This window comes from Chiloscyllium punctatum, chromosome 15 (genome assembly GCF_047496795.1).
Source record: "Chiloscyllium punctatum isolate Juve2018m chromosome 15, sChiPun1.3, whole genome shotgun sequence".
Lineage (NCBI taxonomy): Eukaryota > Metazoa > Chordata > Chondrichthyes > Orectolobiformes > Hemiscylliidae > Chiloscyllium > Chiloscyllium punctatum.
The window spans coordinates 67,410,578-67,433,227 of NC_092753.1; the positions used below are offsets into that span (position 1 = coordinate 67,410,578).

General features: G+C 42.1%; 1 protein-coding gene across 1 annotated transcript in view; it reads right to left on the minus strand.

Moving 5' to 3' along the window:
* alcama (activated leukocyte cell adhesion molecule a) overlaps window positions 1-22,650 on the minus strand; it is a 302,351-nt gene that overhangs the window by 11,474 nt on the left and 268,227 nt on the right. Inside the window, exons 8-13 of the mRNA XM_072585386.1 lie at window positions 17,291-17,420; window positions 15,276-15,388; window positions 11,069-11,204; window positions 6,252-6,367; window positions 2,589-2,727; window positions 100-147 (exon numbers count right to left, since the gene is read on the minus strand). Coding sequence (XP_072441487.1) covers window positions 100-147; window positions 2,589-2,727; window positions 6,252-6,367; window positions 11,069-11,204; window positions 15,276-15,388; window positions 17,291-17,420 — 682 coding nt within the window. The remainder of the gene's footprint in view (window positions 1-99; window positions 148-2,588; window positions 2,728-6,251; window positions 6,368-11,068; window positions 11,205-15,275; window positions 15,389-17,290; window positions 17,421-22,650) is intronic.

Sequence of the window (22,650 nt, forward strand, 5' to 3'; positions counted from 1 at the left end):
ATTCCATTCTTTGCATTATTCACTTCACTGCCTTGATAATGCAGCATATTGTATATTTTGGCAGACGCGCAATAACTAAACAGAGATTCGCGTACCTACCTGCAGGGTCTTGCTCAAGAGTTTCATCCTCTGGTTCCTTGAACCGCACTGAAAAATACAAAGAGAAAGGCAAATTCATTTGAACCCATGGAATTCATTCCTGAAGATCTATTCCAGCTCCATAACATTACAATGTGTTTTACCCAAGGATTGCTGGCAGTTTAAAGGACAGAAATCGACCGTAAAAAGGAGCATTTAGTGAGCAATATTGTGAAATTGTGCTTCCCACAACTGCTCAGAGATCATTTCAAAATATTTCTACTTTTAACACTGAAATGACAATTTATTGAGTACTATAAGTATTACTAGCACACTAACCCTGTACCAAACATGAGTCATAGGGTCACGAATACTGAAACAGACCATTCGGCTCAACTAATCCATGCTGACCAAGTTCCCCAAATTAAACTAGTCCCACTTGCCTCCATTTGGTCCATATCAGTGCAAACCTTTCCTATTCGTGTATCTGTCCAAATTTCTGTTAAATGTTCTAACTGTACTTGCACCTACCACTTCCTCTGGCAGTTAATTCCACGTGAACCGCCCAGTGTGAAAAAGTGCCCTTCATGTCCTTTTTAAAAACTTTCTTCCTTCACCTTAAAAATATGCACCCTAGTTTTAAACTCCCCCGCTCTAGGGAAAAAAAACCCTTACTATTCACCTAACCTATGTCCGTCATGATTTTATAAACCTCTAATGTCACCACTCAACATCAGATGCTCCAGTGAGAAAAAGTTCTTAAAACTCAAACCCTTCAGTCCCAGTAACATCCTGGGAAATCTTTTCTGCATCCTCTCCCATTTAATTATATCCTTCTGTAGCAGGGCGACCAGGACTGTACACAGTACTCCAAAAGTAGTCTCACCGTTGTTACTGCAACATGTCGTCCCAACTCCTATACTCAGTGGTCTGAGCAGTGAAGGCAAGTGTGCTAAACACCTCCTTACCATTCTCTGTCTACCTGTGATGCAGCTATGAATTATGTATCTGAATCGCTACATCTCTGTTTCTATAACACTCCACAGAGCCCTACCATTAACTGTACAAGTCCAGCCCTTGTTTGTCCAACCAAAATACAACACCTCACTTTTATCTAAATGAATTCTGTCTACCACTCCTCAGCCCATTGGTCCAATTGATTAAGATCCCTTTCTAATCTTTGATAACCATCCTCACTGTCTGCTATACCACCGGTTTTGGTGTTGTCTGCAAACTTACTAACCATGCTTCCTATATTCTCATCCAAACCATTTATTTAAATGACAAAAGTGGACCCAGCACTGAGCCCTGCAGAACATCACTGGTCACAGGCATCCAGTCAGTAAAACAACCCTCTACCACCACCACCCTCTTGTCTCCTACTGTGAAAGCCAATTTTGTATCCAATTGGCAAGCTCTCCCTGAATCTCGTGGGATCTAACATTATAACAACCAACCCTGAACCTTCAAAAAAATGTAGGAAATGATATAATGCAATGAAAATGACCGCAGAACATTATTCATTCCAAGCACGGAATGTGATAAACAGTTGTTAAAGAGGAGAAACAATTCATCCCCACAACACATTGTTTTTTTTCTGCAGTACCAACTGGACAGTGGATCCGAGCAATAATATAGACAGTGTAGACAATTACAACCTTTCAAGGTACGATTTTGCCTTCACTTAGCACTAGCACAGAATAAATGGTTCAATCTTTCAATGACAAGACAGCAAGCTTATTATTGCACTTCAGTTGATGTTTCCTGTCACCTTGGTTTTACTATGAACTAAAATGAAAGCAAGAGGTCAAGGCTGTGAAATATCAGAAAAAAATCAAATAGCAATGGTCAGTTGGTACAAAGCATTCACCTGAATAGCTTGTAGATGTAGGAGACAGTAAAGTTTTGGGGACAGGGTGTGTGAATGCATGCGTGTTAGATACTATGGTAAGTTTTTAACTTCAATGCAATGAAGAAGCTAAGAGTTTAGAAAGAACAGGGAAAACTTTATTGCCCTAGCCAATATGGGGTAAATCAGGTAGCAATACAGAAAAAGCACGAGGATGAAAAGGTCATGTATCAGTTAACAATAATTTTTTTGCATTCTGTTTCCTTTTCATTTTAATCAATAGCTGCTGCCTGAATCCAAATAGTGATGGAAAATTCTTCATTTATCAAAGTACCAAATCCAGAGTGGGTGTTGTCCTAGCATATCATAAGATGTTGAAGTGCTTCAGAGGCATTCTTCAGTAAGTTGTATTAAACTCAAATCAATTTTCAATACACAGAATATGGAACAGAAAGTAGTGTTGTGAACACATATGTGAATTGTGGGTAGGTCCTGTCTTTTATATAATTGAAAATTATTCACAAAAGATTCAGAAACACTTTCATAGTACAAATGGAATCTTTTGCGGAATATCAAAACCACTGCGGTATGCATTTAGTAGGCAAGTAATGTGTTCTCTAAACTATCGTTCATTTTTTATTGTAAAACGTTGTGTACTCACTGGCAGTTAGATTCACTGTATCTTGATCCTGTCCATGAGCATTTGTGGCTATGCATGTTACGGTAATGTTCTCTGAAGGTTGTACAGTTATCTTGTGGTTCCACTGTGATTTTTTATCCTTTACCGATTCCTCTCTGGGCTGCAATGAAAAAATTTATTTTTCATTCATTATAAGACTGAACAATATTTACTGCACCTTCTGAAAATCTATCCTATACTTTAGGGAATCAGAGCACAAATCTATGCTCAACAGTGAATCAGCAGCACTGTGCTGAAGTCTCATCTTTGACATGCTCTCTGATTTATCCAAATTCCATGTTCCATTTGCTAGATGTGACTTATTGCCAATTGGAATCTGGATCAAATTCAGCTCTGAATGGTGAAATAAATGTTTGTTTGTTTTTAGCATATATTTGGGAAGGCTCTATAAAAATGAGTACAACTCAGAAATGACTGGTACTAGTCCAAACTGGTCTTGTATATTTGAACTTGGGACTCCAGTTCAGACCAGTAACAAGAGCAATGTGAGAAAAAAAACTTATTCATATAAGCTGTCAAGGTATGCAATGCACTACCTGGAAGTGTGGTGGAGGTAGGTTCAAGTGGACACTGGACGATTGTTTGAATGGAAATAATATGCAAAACCTTGAGGAAGAAGCAGGAGATTGACACTGGTAATGATGCTCAGTTGAAGAGTTGGTGCAGGCACAATGGGCTGAATTGTCTCCTTCTGCACTGTAACGATTTTATGCTTCAGTACCAGTCGTTTCTAAACAGTACCAATCATTTGCATGCTTGACGGTTTTATTTCTTCTTTTCAGTTCTTTTTGTGCCCACAACAAAAATCGACACAGAAGCAAAAGTGTCTGAAAGGAAGCTCCCTATGACTCATTTGAGGAAGAGTATTTAAATGTAGAACTGAATTGCACAGACCAGTAGATTTCACCAAGATGCTACATTAATGGCACAATACACCTTCACTCCTCTTGCAATAGGAAGAAAGAAAGAAAATCAATGAGCATTTCACTCTTTCGTTAACTGTGACTTTTCAGCACATGGAACAGAATGAACACTGAACTTGAAAAATGTGTTTGCTGGAAAAGTGCAGCAGGTCAGGCAACATCCAAGGAACAGGAGAATCGACGTTTTGGGCATAAGCCCTTCTTCAGGAATTTTTCAGCTCTGATCTCCAGCATCTGCAGTCCTCATTTTCTCCTTAATATTGAACTTCACAAGTGAAGTGCGCATTTCAGTGAATTATTCAAGGAAAGGTCCCATGGGCACTGGTCATTCCTCTCTTTAATTTCCGAATCATGTTTGTGAACCTGAACAATATTCCTGTGAAACACTTTATATTTTAGGTGTTTAAAGGAGAGCTCCAACTTATAGAAACCTGTACACGTCCATCTTGCATTTCCTCCATAAAAATGATATAGAATACTAGCACAGACCATAGCTATGTCTATCCTTTTGTGGAGTTTGTGGATCATTCCTTGTTGTCACAAATATTTTCTCAGTACATCAATAACTATATTGTTGTAGCTTCCTGATTATCTGGAACTGAAAAATATGCAATTTTGCTTTCTACTTCCATCCTTCTCTCATTTTCCATTTGGTCCAGATGACTCCTCTTCTCCCCTCCTTGACTTACTACTGGCAGCCATCTCTCAGTAAATTTTGACGACAGTTCCTCATGTGGTTTCCTGTAAAGAGTCCATTCTCTTCTCCCAGTTTCTCTGTCACTATCAAATCTGTTCCAGTGACATTGCCTTTTATAACTGTGCTTCTGACATGTTTCCCTCTTTCCTCAACTGAAGATTCTCCCCAAATATGATGAAGCGACTCCTCAGTTGTGTTGGACCCATTTCCCGCAATTCTGCCCTCAGCCCGTAACCCTTTGAGAACTATGATAGCCTTCCCCTTGCTCTGACTTTCCACCCACCAGCCTCTGTTTTCAAAAGATCATCCACCAACATTTCTGCATCTCCAGCAGGATTCCACAACCAAATATGTTCGGCCTGAATTCCCTATTGATATTTTGCAGGGAACATGCTTCCTGCCACCCTGGTCCACTTCTCTATTACCTTCAATACTTTACCCCTTTCCCATCCAATCACAGGAGGTGTAACACTTAGCCTTTTAAACTTCCCCTCCTCAATGTCCGAGGTCCCAAACATACTATCCAGTGAATCAGTGACTTATCTGGACTTCCTTCAATCCAACCTACTGCTCGCTGCAATGTCCCGTCCATATAGTACAGAAAGCAAACATAAACCGGATGACCACCCTCCTCTCATGCTCATACTTGTGTCCTAGGTCTGTCCTCATGTTTCAGTGAAATCCAATGCAAGCTGAAGACGCTTGCTTACTGTTTAGCCACTTCACAACCTTCTGATTCTCCTGGTTTTGCTTTCAGCAGAGGTGACATTTTCTGCCATTAGCACCCATTAATAACTCTGGTTTGCTCCTCTACATTCATTACCACTCCATTGCATTTTGTTATGTGGCTTCTGTGATCTAAAATTTTGCTTGCTCTCTAACCTTCCCCTTCCATTCCACTTGCTCCTCTCCACCTTTTTCTACACTGTAAAACCCGCAACCTTTTCACATCTCTCTTCAATTTTGAGTAAGAGTCATAGAAGGCTTTAGAAATAAGTTTTGAATAAGGTTTAAAATGTCAACTCATTTCCCTTTCCACTGATGCTGCCAGAGCTGAGTTTTCCTGCTTGCAAATAGGATTTAACTTCTAACTCATGCCACACTGCCTGATTTTCAAGGGAATAGAAAATAAAGTTCCAATTGATAGTAAAGACCAATTTTTTTTAAATGAAAAAAAGTTTTTCAATAATTTGTTTAAATCTTTGATAAAAAGCAAACCAACACCTTCAATAACAAACACATTATTTATATTGAACAGTCTAACTTCAAAACACAATGACATTTAGTTTTAAACATACATTATCAGAATGGTTTTTTTTTTAACCTTGTCTCAAAGGCTCACTTATCTAGTCACACTTGGCACTGAATTTTAACTGAGCCCCCTTCCCCCTCCACATTGTCGATGAGGGGTTTATGCCCAAAACATCTACTCTCCTGCTCCTCGGACGTTGCCTGTCCTGCTGTACTTTTCTAACACCACACTTTTTGACTTTGACTCTGACTCTCCAGGACCTGCAGTCCTCACTTACTCCATATTGCTTTAGCATAACTTCCTAGCTTTTGTACTTTATGTAACTATATGGGATCATGTACTTTATTAAAACATTGTTGGTTTAAATTTTGCATTCAGATGAATGGGTAGCACGGTAGCTCAGTGGTTAGCACTGCTGCCTCACAGCTCCAGGGACCCAGGTTCGATTCCAGCATCAGGCAACTGTCTATGTGGAGTTTGCACATTCTCCCAGTGTCTGTGTGGGTTTCCTCCAGGTGCTCCGGTTTCCTCCCACAGTCCAAAGATGTGCAGGTTAGGTGAATTGGCCATGCTAAATTGCCCATAGGGATGTGTAGGTTAGGTGTATTAGTCAGGGGCAAACATAGGATAGGGGAATCGATTCTAAGAGGGTTACTCTTCAGTGGGTCGGTGTGGATTTACATTGTTTCTACACGGTAGGGATTCGAATTCTAATTAGACAGTGAACACGTTCTCCTGCTCCTGTTACTTACAGCCGTTCCATTGATGCTCCATTGTACAACTGGCTTGGGGAATCCCTCCACAACACAGGTGATCACTTTCGTATTGTTCACAATCTTCTTTGTCAATTTAGTTATCTTGGGCTTTCCTGTAATAAGAGACAACTAGTTTAATAACAAGACCAAATTGAGAAAACATTGGGCTGAGACTTGTGACTTGATTGCCCAAATGCTAGCCCAGTGGGTAAGATTACCTATACCTGATCATTTCAGGATATGAGGCAAATTCAAACAGAATGAAAATCATGTAGGTTCAACAAGGATCATATGACCCATTACACCAGATTATTGTCCGACTGACACGGAAGGAAACAAGTGGGCGGCATGGTGGCACAGTGGTTAGCACTGCTGCCTCACAGCGCCAGAGACCCGGGTTCAATTCCCGCCTCAGGCGACTCACTGTGTGGAGTTTGCACATTCTCCCCGTGTCTGCGTGGGTTTCCTCCGGGTGCTCCGGTTTCCTCCCACACTCCAAAAGATGTGCAGGTCAGGTGAATTGGCCATTGCTAAATTGCCCGTAGTGTTAGGTAAGGGGTAGATGTAGATGTAGGGGTAGGGGTAGGGGTATGGGTGGGTTACGCTTCGGCGGGGCGGTGTGGACTTGTTGGGCCGAAGGGCCTGTTTCCACACTGTAAGTAATCTAATCTAATCTAATCTAATCTAATAACCCAGAGAGTAAGTTTAACTTATTTTGGGCACAATGGTGTCAACTAGCCACACAATATTTTCACCTCCTGATTGTGTTCCGTTCCTAAAGTTATACTAGACTGCTAAACTAAAGCTATCATAAAGTTAGCTCTGAAAATCTCAATTGATACAAATACCACCTGGTCTCATATTAAATCAGAGTCCCAGAAGGTCCCAAGTTGCTAGAAAGTATTGATGAGGCTGATCTTAGCCATAATGTCACGTAGGGCTAACATTTCTTAAAATTTGGCGATTTCGATTTTAGGTTTCAACCTCATTAAGCACGCAGCACATCGCCCATCCTCTCATTATCTTGTGCTCAGCAGCAGCACAAGAGCATGTTGGTGCTCAGACCTTCTGCTATTAATATCCCATTTATGAAGTGAAACCCCAGCTACTGGCCAGTCCAAGTGCCAGGAGATTGACCTTCACAGCCCCATTTGCCAGCAGGGACCTAGAATTCCTGGTGGATACTGTGGTGGAGAAGGCGGCTGTTCTCTTTCTCCTAGACTGCCAGAGACTATGGCAACAGATTACACTGGACTTATGCAAAGTTGCCTCCTCAGTCAGTGTTATTTCCACAGTTAACGTGAAATGAGCAATGATTCTCTGCACTTTGCACTACTGGGTGCTACTATCTTCTCTGCTACTACAGCAATGTGCTCTCTGGAATGGCCAAAAACTGGTGGCTCAGCCAATTACACCCTTATCCCATGAATGAATTAAAGATGAAGTCTGGATAGTGAATGGCTTGGAGGGAAAATTGCAGGTGGTGGGTATTCCCATGTATCTACTGCCCTTGTCCTTCTAGATGAAAGTGGTTGTGGGTTTGGAAGATGCTGTCTGAGGATCTCTGTTAAATTTCTGCAGTGCCCTTGTAGACAGTACACACTACTGCCGTGGAGGGACTGGTTGCTTGTGGAATGTGGTGTCAATGAAACAGACTGCTTTGTCCGATATGATGTCAAGCTTGATTGTTGTTGGAGCTGCGTTGAGTGTATGTTGCTTAAAAAGCACAACAGGTCACGCAGCATCTGAGGAACAGGAAAATCGACGTTTTGGACCAGAGCCCTTCATTGTTGGAGCTGCACCCATCCAGGCAAGTGGAGAATATTCCATCACACTCCTGACTTGTGCCTTGTAGATGGTGGACAGACTTTGAGCTGTCAGGAGGAGAGATACCCACTGCATATTCCTAGCCTCTGACCTGCTCTTGTAGCTACTTTAATTATATTGCAAATCCAGTTCAGTTTCTGGTTAATGGTAACCCTCAGGTTGTTGATATCAGAGGATTCTGTGATGGTAACATCAGAGGAGCAGTGATTAGATTATCTCGTATTGGCAATGGTCATTGCCTGGCATTTATGTGAAACAGTGCGCCACTTTCCAGCCTAACACTGGATATTGTCCAGGTCTTGTTGCATCTAGACATGAACTGCTTCAGTATCTGGGGAGTTATGAATAGTGGTGAACATTGTGCAATCATCAGCGAACATCCCCACTTATGACCTTGTTGACAGAAAGAAGGTCATTGATGAATCATTTCAGGCCCTGTTATATACTCCAGCCCCTTTTTGTCTTTCGCAGCCATGAACAGCATCCATACAGCCTCTTCCTACAAGAAGAGGACTGTGCCTAAAATATCCAGCTTCCCATATCCCTCCAAGAAGGAAGAGGCAAATCCATCATAGGAGGCAACCACAAAGCTGCCTCCTGCACACTCCAACAACTCACTGACACCTCAGTGACTGTTTTGTCTAGATTTGACTCAGAAGCACACAATATGGTGAGTGTATCATTAACACTTTTCTTAAACTACCTTACAAGGAAGCAACACCCAGGTTTCCAGCACTCAGAACTGCTTCAGAGACCCATGCACAGAAAGACCTCATGGTGCTGGCCATTAATAACCTTCTGAAAAGGCACAGACACAAGAGCAGCAGGTAGGTTTGCTGGAAACAGAATTAGAGGTTGGAATCTTCCACAAATGTGATCAGACATCTGGCTGTCTCTATGGATAGGGTTGTCATGGAGTGTTAGGCTGAGCAAACTCCTTATTGTCTTGTAGAGATATATGCAGACCTGAGCCACTGGTGCTCAGGATAAGTAGCAAGGCCATCTGGGGTCAATGGACCTTGATCTCACTCTAAGAGTGAGTGAAGGCTGCAGATGCTGGAGATCAGAGACAAGTGTGTGGTGCTGGAAAAGCACAGCAGGTCAGGCAGCATCTAAGAAGTAGGAGGATAGATATTTTAGGCAAGAGCTCTTCATCAGGAATGAGGCTCGTGAGCTGAGGGGTAGAGAGATCAATGTGAGGGAAGTGGGGCTGGAGGCAAAGATAGCTGAGAGTGTGATAGGTTGGAGGTGGGGATATATCAGAGAGGAGGGTGGAGTGGACAGGTGGGAAGGAAGATGGACAGGTAGGACAGTGCCAAGTTGGAAGATTAGAATTGGGAAAAGGTGGGGGAAGGGGAAAATGAGGAAACAGGTGAAGTCCACACTGATGCTGTGTAGTTGGAGGGTCCTAAAGCAGAAGATAAGGCGTTCTTCCTCCAGGCGTCAGGGTGTGATGATGGAGGCAGCCAAGGACCTGCATGTCCTTGGAGGAGTGGGAAGGGGAGGGGGAGTTGAAGTGTCTGGCCCTGGGGTGGGAGAGTTGGTTGGTGTGAGTGTCCTGGAAATGTTCTCTGAAACGCACTGCAAGTATGCGTCCTGTCTTGCCAATGTAGAGGAGACCACATTGGGAGCAACGGATACAATAAATGACATGTGTGGAAGTGCAGATGAAACTCTGATGGATTTGGAAGACTCCTTTAGGGCCTTGGACCAAGTTGAGTGGGGGAGGTGTGGGTGCAGGTTTTGCATTTCCTGTGGAGGCAGGGAAAGGTGCCAGGAGGGTGGCATGGACCTGACAAGAGAGTCGTGAAGAGAATTATCTTTTCGGAAAGCGAATCGAGATGGGGAGGGAATATACCTCTGGTAGTGGGGTCTATTTGTAGGTGGCAGAAGATGATGCAATGTATACGAAGGTTAGTGGGGTGAAAGGTAAGGACAAGGTGGGTTCTGTCCTTGTTGCAGTTGGAGGGATGGGGTTCGAGGGCGGAGGTGCAGAAAGTGGATAAGATGTGCTGGAGGGCATCATCAACCACGTGGGAGGGGAAGGTGCAGTCTTTAAAGAAGGAGACCATCTGACGTGTTCTGTAGTAGAACTCATTCTAGGTGTTCCTTTCTCTCTAGGTGACAGGGTAATACCAGCATAAAGCTAGTTGGACACGACCCCCTGATATCTCCTCTCAGGACACTTCTGCAGTGCCCAGCCTCTCTAATTCCAGCCTGCCTGTGACCCAAGTCTGTGGATGTTGAAGTTGAGGAGTGTGAGCCTTGATCTGGTCAGGATATTATCACTGCACCTTGGTCCTTTCGTCACAAATACCTCTTGGACCAACAGGCTCCACTATAGGGCAGGCTGCTTCCACTCTAACTGCAGACCTCAGGACTGCAGCTTGATGTACTGGGAGGGCAAGGAAAAAGGAAACCTTCGGCAGGTACAAAGTTGGCACAGGTGGCGTTTCCTTGTCACTGGAATATCATGTTTGTAACTATATTAGCACTTGCAATCATCACCTGTCTGATCAATTGTTATTTTCACTGCTGCGACAAGAACTTAGCTATGCAAGCTCCCATTCCTTAGTGCCAAACAACATTAGAATCTTGTCTGAAGAAGGGACACATTTTCTTTAATGTCCACTGGGGCCTACAACATGCTGCAATAGTTTAATAGTGGAGCATCAAATATTGTAAATCCTTCAAACAGTTGTTAACATTAATTTATATCGGACAACTGGAAGAGTGACAAAAGAAACAAAAAATCTGTATCTGTTTCTGGGATTAAACAGTGACTACTTGCCATCAGAGCAGCAACAGACTGACATTCAATGAATGTGGCTTCACTCAGCCCATATCATGTGGCGAGTTACTGGACAGCAATTTGTAGTCAATTGAACTACAGTTCACAATTATTGATTTCAAAATATCGAGAGAAAGATCACCAGAAAACAGAATGAGGTGGGCCTTTTGGAGTTACATCAATACATTTGTTTTACCTTCCACCCGTATCATTATTGCTTTCTCTCTCTTCATTTCCTTTACTTCCCGTAGCCTGGCTGAGCAGGTGTAAGTGCCAGAATGCATATACTGTAGTGAATCCAACCTGAGCGGAGTTTGGTAAACTTTATTTTTCTGAAAACACAGAAAGAACAGGTCAGAAACTTAATTTATTAAAACAAGCCTGGAAAACTAGAGTCATCAGAGCATAGGGAGGAACAGAGAATGTCTGTGCATCACGTAAAATTAACCATCAGCCTGTGTACAATGATAAAAACAGAGAAATGTTGGACCAATTCAGGTCTATCAGTACCTGTGGACAGAGAAACAAGGGTTATGTTTCAACTCCTTTTTCTTTAGGACTGGGTTGTGAATGAGTTTTGTGGAAGAATCACATTGGACAAGAAACATTAATTATTTCTTCCTCCACAGATGCTGCCAGACCTGCTCAGTTTTTCTAGCTCCTTCTGTTTGTATTTTGGATCACCAACACAGAGTCATAGAGATGTACAGCACAGAAACAGATCCTTTGGTTCAACCTAGATTAGAGTGGTGCTGGAAAAGCACAGCAGGTCAGGCAGCATCCGAGGAGCAGGAAAATCGACATTTCGGGCAAAAGCCCTTCATCAGGAATGAAGGGAGGGAGCCTCCAGGGTAGAGATATAAATGGGAGGGTGGTGAGGCTGGGGAGAAGGTAGCCAAGAGTACAACAGGTGGATGGGGGTGGGGATGAAGGTGATAGGTCAGACAGGAGGGTGGAGTGGATAGGTGGGACATGGTTGAAGAGCTTCAGGGCAAAGGAGATGACCTGGGGGTTGCAGTGAGAGAGAGAGAGAGTCTGTGCTAACCAGATATTCTGCACTAACCTAGTCCCATTTGTCAGCATTTGGCTTGCATCCCTCTTAACCCTCCCTCTTCATATATCTATCCAGATGCCTTTTAAATGGACCAGCCTCCTCCACTTCCTCTGGCAGCTCATTCCATACTTGCACCACCCTCTGTGCAAATAAGTTGCCCCCAGGTCTCTCTTAAATCTTTCCCTCTCACCTTAAACATATGCCCTCTAATTTTAGACTCCCCCACCACCCTACAAAAAAAAATCCTCAACTATTTACCTTATCCATGCCCCTCATGATTTTATAAACCTCTATAAGGTCACCTCTCAGCCTCCAACTCATCAGGGCAAATAGTCCCAATCTATTCAGCCTCTCCCTATAGGTCAAACCCTCCAACCCTGGCAACATCCTTGTAAATCTTTACTGAACCTTTTCAAGTTTCACAACATCTTTCCTACAGCAAGGAGATCAGAATCTAATACAGTATTCCAAGTGGCCTAACCAATGTCTTGTACAGCTGCAATATGACCTCCCAACTCCCATACTCCTTGCACAATAAAAGGCACACGATTGGTGTATTTTGCTTTGCTATTACAATAATCGTTTGTATTAAGATGTCAATTTTGCCAAAGAACTGAACATATTCAATTCTTATTTCCAGTCTCCACCAGTGTAGTCCAAATAAAGTATTTCAGCCAGCCAACTGGATTGCATGTATCTGATTTACTTGTCACCGATGTGTTAATCATCATCCTTGTGAGGAGTTTAAACTAAAGTGAGAACTTGAAAACAATACAGAAAGGTTAACAACCCTTCTGCAGTACTTAACAGCAGGTTATAGAAGCCAGTTCCCTTCACTTTGAAACAACTCCCACATTGTCTATAATCCTCACGGCTTGACTGTAGATTTAACTCACTAACTGCAGGAAGAGTTTTCCATTGTTGTTTCAGAATTACAAAACATGAAGGTCAACTGTTTGGGTGCACAAATAGGTGACTCTTAATAAGATCCTGTTTTCTTGAAGAAAGAAAAGGCAGACCAAAGCGCATTCATCTCGAAAGCGTGTACACACCACCATTCTGAAGTTTTTAAAATTAGTTAACAAGTGGACTAGATGACAATACCTTTCAGATTTCCTCTAGAGCTGTGCAAAACAGTAATATGGTGTTTGATAGCAATTTCAAAGTTAATTCAGCTGGTTAGTATATTGTTCAAATAATGAACCGAGTATACTAGCATTTAATTGGCATAGGAATGTGCAAGTTACAATGTGCAATGACTTTGAACAATTAAATATGGGTTTTGTTAATGATTTATGCCACAACGGGAGACATCATAGTAACCGGAGGAATATCATTGCAAAGTGAAAAGGGAAAAAATGATTAAAGATAATAAGAAATGACAGAATGACAATGAAAAGGATATTACAGCATGTCAGGCATTGGATGGTGTGGTAAGAGAAAGAGAAAGGTGAAGGAATTAATTAATTACTATTAAGGGGAACAATGATTGCTTCAAATATGTTTAATTTCAAGAGGAATGTCCAAGCAGTTTGCTGAAGTAAGTGAATTTTCCTAGTTTGGTGTTCCCATAAATTACAAATACATTACCTGCCCTCAAAAACAAAGTATATGAAAAGAGTAGAGTATAATGTTGCTCCATCCAATTTCGAAGCTAAATGTTGATAGACTTAGCAGCCTTCTCTTTCTTCTATTTTTGTTTTTTCATAAAAGGGGAAGTAAAGAAAAGAGCAGGAAATTTAGAAGTAACTCAGTGACAAAAAAAAACAAGTTATGAAGGCAAACACAATGATGGCATTTATTTTGACAGGATTTGAATATAAAAGCAGGGATGTACTTCTGAGGCTCTTTAAGGCTCTGGTCAGCCCACATCTGGAGTATTGTGTGCAGTTTTGGGCTCCATATCTCAGGAAGAATGCACTGGCCCTGCAGCATATTCAGAGGAGGTTCACAAGAACTGTCCCAGGAATGAAAAGCTTAACATATGAGTAATGTTTGAGGACTTTGAGTTTATACTTGATGGAGTTTAGAAGGATGGGGAGGGGAATCTAATTGAAACATACAGAATACTGAATGGCCTGGATATAGAAGATGTTGGGAAAATGTTTCCATTGGTAGGAGAGACTAGGACCTGAGGGCACAGCCTTAGAGTAGAGGGAAGGTCTTTTAGAATGGAGATAAGGAGAAACTTCTTCAGCCAGACAGTGATGAATCTATGGAACTCACTGCCACAGAGGCTGTGGAGGCCAGGTCATTGAGTATATTTAAGACTGAGATAGAAGAGTTCTTGAGTTCCAAGAGGATCAAGGGTTACAGGGAGAAAGCAGGAGAATGTAGTTGAAAAACCTACCAGCCATGATTGAATGGCAGGACAGACTCAATGGGCTGAATGGTCTCATTTCTGCTCCTGTGTCTTATGGTCTTATAAATAAAATGATAGAAAGAAAAAAGGAAATAGAAGACAAAAAAGATCTAAGTCCAGAATCTATCATCCTGGTATGATCACAATACACAAATATCGGGATCATTAATTCAACATAACAGTCACTGTCAATCAGCAGATCCAGGTGTGAGGCAAGGAAAACACCAATGTGAAAAGCTGTGAATAAACATAGGTCTAAGTCACTCACTGCTGTAAAGCTCATGACACTTTCCATATGGTATGTCTGAAATTCCTCATTTACTGTACACTAATGTGTCATCTCCTCAAAGAGGACGGGTAGGAAAGGAATCAAAAGGGACAGAAAATCAAGGGAAAGCAACAAAGAAACGTAACAGAAATAAAGAGCACTAGGGATGAAGCACCAATCTGAAAGGCAGCTGACATTAATTCCCTCAGCCCAGTGAAAATGTGGTAACAGTAGCCCAAAAAAACAGCATTGAGCCACCTTCTCAAGCGCTGGGTTTTCGACTCGCTCAGTGTGGGAGCTGATCAATTTCCCATCCTCCCAGAACCCAAAAAATGCAACTGGATTTCCATTTGGTATTTGCAGATCATTGACAAAATGGAAATATAACTTAAGACAACACTAGACATGGACTCTCAGTCCATCTAATCTCTGCCTTTAGTTAAAATCTGTTTTAAGTAGTTTATAGGAGGAAGGAAAATAAAACAGAAAACAAACAAATTTCCCAGAGTTTAGCATATGAATCAAACACAAGCAACATTAAAGTGCAGATGGATTAATTGGCGGAGGTATTTAGGAGCATGGTTGGGGGGAGGGGGGGTTATCTGCAAGATTCTAAATGTCAACATTCATTCATTTGTCATTATCAGATCAACTCCACAGGTTCCTCCACCACAATTCTAATGTTTAACAGAAGTCAGAAACAACATGCATGAGCTTACTTTCATCAGGGTAACATCCACAGTTCCAGAAGAGGAAGCAAGGCAATCCAGGGTTATGTTCTCTCCAACCATCTTAGAGATATTTTGATTAGGATTCATAGTCAAGGTTAAGTCTGTGAATAACAGGGTATTTGTAAGTTATTATTTTCTTTCTCATTTGATTCCTTTACATTTCCAAGCCATTTGTTTCCCCAGATTAAAGCCCAGGTGTATTAAGGATGAAGACACGATTATGTTGCTAATTATTTCTGTATTATCTCCCTCCCCAATCTCTCAAAATTGCTTCTTCCTTGCTAGGACACAGTTTCTCAGGATCATGGTGTCACTGGTAATTCACTCTGTTCTGGGGTGGGGGGGGGAAGAGAAGGGAAGAGATGGTGTACACTCTCCAATTAAATAATTTTCTTTCAATAGCAGGCAACCCCAAAACTGTACACAATATTCAAAACGTTGCCTCACCAAAGTCCTGTACAACTGCAACATGTCGTCCCATCTCCTATATGCACTGATCTGAACAATGTAACCAAGTGTGCTAAACACCTTCTTAACCACCCCGTCTACCTGTGACACGACTGTCCAAAAAAAAAACCTCCTGTTCTTTTCCAAGTGGTCACAACAGTGAAAGAATGGTGAAACTTTGATTACTTTCTAAAGTTGAATTTAATTTAATTATTAATCAACATCCCCATACATTGGGGGGGGGGGGGGGGGGGAAAGCAATGTTGATCCAGAGACCCAGGAAATGTTCTGGGGAGCTGGGTTTGAACCCTGTTATGGTGAATGGTGGAATTTTATTTCAATAAATATCTGGAATTAACAGTCTAAATGATGACCATGAATCCATTGTTGATTGTCAGGAAAAACCCATCTGGTTCACTAATCACCTTTAGGGAAGGAAACTGCCATCCTTACTTGGTGTGGCCTATGTGTGACTCCAGACCCACAATAATGTGGTTGACTCTAAACAATTAGGGATGGGCAATAAATGCTGGTCTAGCCAGCAATGCTCTCATACCATTAATGAATAAAAAAAGCATGAAATTCCAGCGATTAGTGTTTTTTTAATCCCTGGCATTAATTTTAACTGTGCAATGGCATAAAATGAATGACAATGAATTATTAGCTCAGTTCATACATCTTCCAATTCTCATTTTGGTCAGCATTAATAGTAATGAAAATCTGATAAATAACTAAATAAAAACCAAAATAACTGCAGATGCTGTAAATCAGAAACGAAAACAGAAGTCACTGGAAAAAGCTCAGCAGGTCTAGCAGCATCTGAAGAGAATCAGTGTTCACGTTTCAGGTCGAGTGACCCTTCCTCAGAACAGGTTTTGTTTATCTCCTTTTTAAAATTTGAGCCAGTTTCCGAATTGGGATAATACCTATAAAAATAATCCAGAACTCAGGAAAGATCACAGGACGCGAAACATTAACTCTGATTTCTCTTCATAAATGCTGAGCTTTTCCAGCAATTTCTGTTTCACTTTCTGATAAAAAATTTACCTTCCACTATGCTCAGCCTTCGGTCTCTGCCAATTTTCTACATGCTGCTACAACTACTATAATCCCAGATTGTTTCTTCTGATTATCTAATATTAGTTTTTGCACAAAAATAATAAATGCCATGTACCAATTTACCTACTGTCATAGATTGTGGAACGTCAAGCTGAGTTATTAGTTGTGATTTTTAAAAAACTTGGATCCATTGGGAATTGTAAATTTATTTTATTCACTATTTGCTTAAAAACTCCAATTCCCAGACAAATTAGTTTTGATTTGTTGCATTCTGCAGGCACATTAAAGTTCCATAATGACAAAGAAAACTGGGTTCTTGAAAGTTTGTTGGTGGGTTGAGATGTTAGAGCAAATATGATCACAGAAATTGACTATGCTTCCACATTTGTGTCAGCCTATTTTGGTAGGTATTATCCCAATTAGAAAACATATGCTCAAATTTGATAAAAAGGGATAAACAAAATCAGTTGATATTTCAAGTGAAGGTAAATACTTACAGTGCACAGTGACAGTAACACCACCCTTTATGTTCGGGTTATCTTGCTCTGAACATGTGTATTCACCGGTATCCTCCTGTGTCACATTAATTAGTTCATAATGATCTGTGACCACAACGTTCTCCTCTCCCTTTGAATTCATATACAAAACATATATTCAATTAACAACTGATTGTTAGAAAATGGCTGTAATAAACAGAATGTAATATTCTCAAATTTGCTGTCTGCAAGGACATAAATGAATTCCAATGGGGAGGTGATGTCCTTGTATCACTAGAACATAGAACATTACAGCACAGTACAGGCCCTCCAACCCTTGATGTTACGCCAACCTGTGATACCAATCTGAAGCCCATCTAATCTACACTATTCCATGTACGTCCATATGCTTGTCCAATGACTACTTAAATGTACTTAAAGTTGTCGAATCTATTACCGTTGCAGGCAAAGCATTCCATACCCTTACTACTCTGAGTAAAGAAACTACCTCTGACATCTGTCCTATATCTATCACCCCCCCAATTTAAAGCCATGCCCCCCGTGCCCGCTGTCACCATACTTGGAAAAAGGGTTTCCCTGTCCACCCTATCTAACCCTCAGATTATCTTATATGTCTCTATTAAGTGACCTCTCAACCTTCTCTCTAAGGAAAACAGCTGTCCCTCAGCCTTTCCTCGTAAGACCTTCCCTCCATACCAGTCAACATCCTAGTAAATCTCCTCTGCATCCTTTCCAAAGCTTCCACATCCTTCTTATAATGCGGTGACCAGAACTGTACACAATAGTCCAAGTGCGGCCGCACCAGAATTTTGTACAGCTGTAGAATAACCACATGGTTCCGGAACTCAATCCGACTATTAATAAAAGCTAAAATACTGTATGCCTTCTTAACAACCCTGTCAACCTTGGTGGCAACTTTCAAGGATCTGTGTACCTGGATGCCGAGATCTCTCTGCTCATCTACACTACTAAGAATATTACCATTAGCCCAGTACTTTGCATTCTGGTTACTCTGACCAAAGTGAATCACCTCTCACTTGTCTGCATTAAACTCCATTTGCCACCTCTCAGCCTAGCTCTGCAGCTTATCTCTGTCTCTCTGTAACCTACTACATCCTTTGTCACTATCCACAACTCCACCGACCTTAGTGTCGTCTGCAAATTTACTAACCCACCCATCTATGCCCTCATCCAGGTAGTTTATAAAAACGATGAACAGCAGTGGACCCAACACAGACCCTTGCGGTACACCACTGGTAACTGGACTCCAGGATGAACATTTCCCATCAAGCACCGCCCTCTGTCTTCTTTCAGCAAGCCAATTACTGATCCAAACTGCTAGATCTCCCACAATCCCATTCCTCCGCATTTTGTACAATAGCCTACTATGGGGAACCTTATCGAACGCCTTGCTGAAATCCATATACACCACATCAACCGGTTTACTCTCATCTACCTGTTTGGTCACCTTCTCAAAGAACTCAATAAGGTTTGTGAGGCACAACCTACCCTTCATAAAACTGTGCTGACTATCCCTAATCAAATTATTCTTTTCTAGATGATTATAAATCCTATCTCTTTTAACCTTTTCCAACACTTTACCAACAACTGAAGTAAGGGTCACAGGTCTATAATTACTGGGTTGTCTCTACTCCCCTTCTTGAACAGGGGAACCACATTTGCTATCCTTCAGTCTTCTGGCACTATTCCTGTAAACAATGACGATTTAAAGATCAATGCCAAAGGTTCGGCAATCTCCTCCCTGGCTTCCCAGAGGATCCTAGGATAAATCCCATCCAGCCAAGGGGACTTATCTATTTTCACACTCTGCAGGATTTCTAATACCTCCTCCTTGTGAATCTCAATCACACCTAGTCTAGTAGCCTGTATCTCACTACTCTCCTCGACAACATTGTTGTTTTCTAGAGTGAATACTGTTGAAAAATATTCATTTAGTGCTTCGCCTATCTCCTCTGACTCCACACACAACTTCCCACTACTATTCTGGATTAGCCCTAATCTTACTCTCGTCATTCTTTTATTCCTTAAATACCTATAGAAGGCCTTAGGGTTTACCCTGATCCTATCCGCCAACACATTATCATGTCTCCTCCGGGCTCTTCTGAGCTCTCTTTAGGTCTTTCCTGGCTACCTTGTAGCCCTCAAGTGCCCTAACCGAGCCTTCACATCTCATCCTAACATAAGCCTTCTTCTTCCTCTTGACCAGAGATTCCACTTCCTGCATAAACCATGGCTCCCACGCTATACAGCTTCCTCCCTGCCTGGACTCGATGGGCCGAATGGCCTTACTTCCACTCCTATGTCTTATGGTCTTACATATCTAGGACACACAGTAGCTATTAATCCAGGGACCCAGGTAATGTTCTGGTGACCCATGCTTCAATCAGACCATGGAAAAATCTAGGACTCAGTGTGTAGTGATTTTTTGAAAAACCATCTGGTTCACGAATGTCCTTTAGGGAAGGAAATTTGCTGTCATTACCTGGTGTGGCAGCCATGTGATTCAGGCCCACATTAACATGGCTGACTCTCAACTCCCTGTGGTTAATTAGGGGTGGACAATAAATGCTGACCTAGCCAGTGATGCCACAGCCCATAAATGAATAATTTAAAAAGTGCATTTTTGCTGATGTGAAGAGAGGCTTTTACAATGATGTGGAGATGCCGGTGTTGGACCGGAGTGGACCAAGTTAAAAAAATCACAACGCCAGGTTATAGTCCAACAGATTTAATCGCAAGTACAAGCTTTCGGAGCACTGCTCCTTCATCAAGTAGCTAGTGGGGCAGGATCTTAGGACATCGAATTTATAGTGAAAGATCAAAGTGTCATACAACTGCTGCGATGTATTGAACAAATCTGGATTGCTGTTAAATCTTTAATCACTTAGATTGAGATTGCAGATTTCAACTGATTAACATTTAAATCCCAGAACTTCTTTCATATTCCCAAGATAATTTAAGGTTTTATTTTTTAAAAAGAAAGTAACATCTCAGCTCAGACAATGCATTAAAGGTGTAAGGTTAGAATCCATCAGGTGTCCCAATTTTGAGTCAGACTGGTTCTATTTCCAAAGTAGGAATTTATAAAATGTCACATGGACCGACTGTCAACAGATTGTGTGCTTATTGAACAAAATAGAAGGTATCGGAAAATACAAATTTGCAAATGCACGTTCACCCCATAGATGTATACATGTATAAGAGTGAGAGCGAGGCATTGTGTGCGTGCATGTGCGCGCGGAGAGGGAGTGTGTCTGTGTGTGGAGTGGGTATGTGTGCATGCACATGAGAGTATGGGGTATACCTGCTTGATAGAGTGCATGTGCGAGTGTGACAAAGTATGCGCCTGTGAGAGGGTGTACATGTGCGTGTGAGTGTTTGTGTCTGTGAATGAGGGGGGGGGGGGTCTGTGTAAATATGATCATGTGTCTGGGTGCTTGTGTGGTGTACAGTGCAGTGGAGTTATAGAGTCATAGAGATGTACAGCATGGAAACCGATCCTTCGGTCCAACCTGTCCACATCGACCAGATATCCCAACCCAATCTAGTCCCACCTGCCAACGCCTGGCCCATATCCCTCCAAACCCTTCCTATTCATATACCCATCCAAATGCATCTTAAATGTTGCAATTGTACCAGCCTCCACCACTTCCTCTGGTAGCCCATTCCATACCTGTACCACCCTCTGCATGAAAATGTTGTCCCTCGGGTCTCTTTTCTATCTTTCCCCTCTCACCCTAAACCTATGCCCTCTAATTCAGGACTCCCCGATCCCAGGGAAAAGACTTTGTCTATTCATCCTATCCATGCCCCTCATAATTTTGTAAACCTTATAAGGTCACCCCTCAGCATCCGACGTTCCAGGGGAAACAGCCCCAGCCTGTTCAGCCTCTCCCTATAGCTCAAATCCTCCACCTCTGGCAACATCCATGTAAATCTTTTCTGAACCCTTTCAAGTTTCACAACATCTTTCCAATAGGAAGGAGACCAGAATTGCACGCAATATTCCAACAGTGGCCTAACCAATGTCCTGTACAGCCGCAACATGACCTCCCAACTCCTGTATTCAATACTCTGACCAATAAAGGAAAGCATACCAAACACCTTCTTCACTATCCTATCTACCTGCGACTTCACTTTCAAGGAGCTATGAACCTGCACTCCAAGGTCTCTTTGTTCAGCAACACTCCCTAGAACCTTACCATTAAATGTATAAGTCCTGCTAAGGTTTGCTTTCCCAAAATGCAGCACCTCGCATTTATCTGAATTAAACTCCATCTGCCACTTCTCAGCCCATTGGCCCATCTGGTCCAGATCCGGTTGTAATCGGAGGTAACCCTCTTCGCTGTCTACTCTACCTCCAACTTTGGTGTCATCTGCAAACTTACTAACTGTACCTCTTATGCTCGCATCCAAATCATTTATGTAAATAACAAAAAGTAGAGGACCCAGCACTGATCCTTGTGGCACTCCACTGGTCACAGGCCACCAGTCTGAAAAATAACAGTCCACCACCATCCTCTGTCTTCTACCTTTCAGCCAGTTCCGTATCCAAATGGCTAGTTCTCCCTATATCCCATGAGATCTAACCTTGCTAATGAATCTCCCATGGGGAACCTTGTCAAAAGCCTTACTGAAGTCCATATAGATCACATCTACTGCTCTGCCCTCATCATTGTTACTTCTTCAAAAAACTCAATCAAGTTTGTGAGACATGATTTCCCATGTACAAAGCCATGTTGACTATCCCTAGTCAGTCCTTGCCTTTCCAAATACATGTACATCCTGTCCCTCAGGATTCCCTCCAATAACTTGCCCGTCACTGAGGTCAGGCTCACCGGTCTATAGTTCCCTGGCTTGTCTTTACCGCCCTTCTTAAACAGTGGCACCACATTTGCCAACCTCCAGTCTTCCAGCACCTCACCTGTGACTATCGGTGATACAAATATCTCAGCAAGAGGCCCAGCAATCACTTCTCTAGCTTCCTACAGAGTTCTAGGGTACACCTGATCAGGTCCTGGGGAATTATCCACCTTTAACCGTTTCAAGACATCTAGCACTTCCTCCTCTGTAATATGGACAGTTTGCAAGATGTCACCACCCATTTTCCTACACGAGCTGAAAATGTGTTGCTGGAAAAGCACAGCAGGTCAGGCAGCATCCAAGGAACAGGAGAATCGACGTTTTGGGCATGAGCCCTTCTTCAGGAATGAGGAAAAAGTGTGTCCAGCAGGCTAAGAGAAAAGGTAGGGAGGAGGGGCGTTGGAAATGCGATAGGTGGAAGGAGGTCAAGGTGAGGGTGATAGGCCGGAGTGGGGGTGGGCACGGAGAGTTCAGAA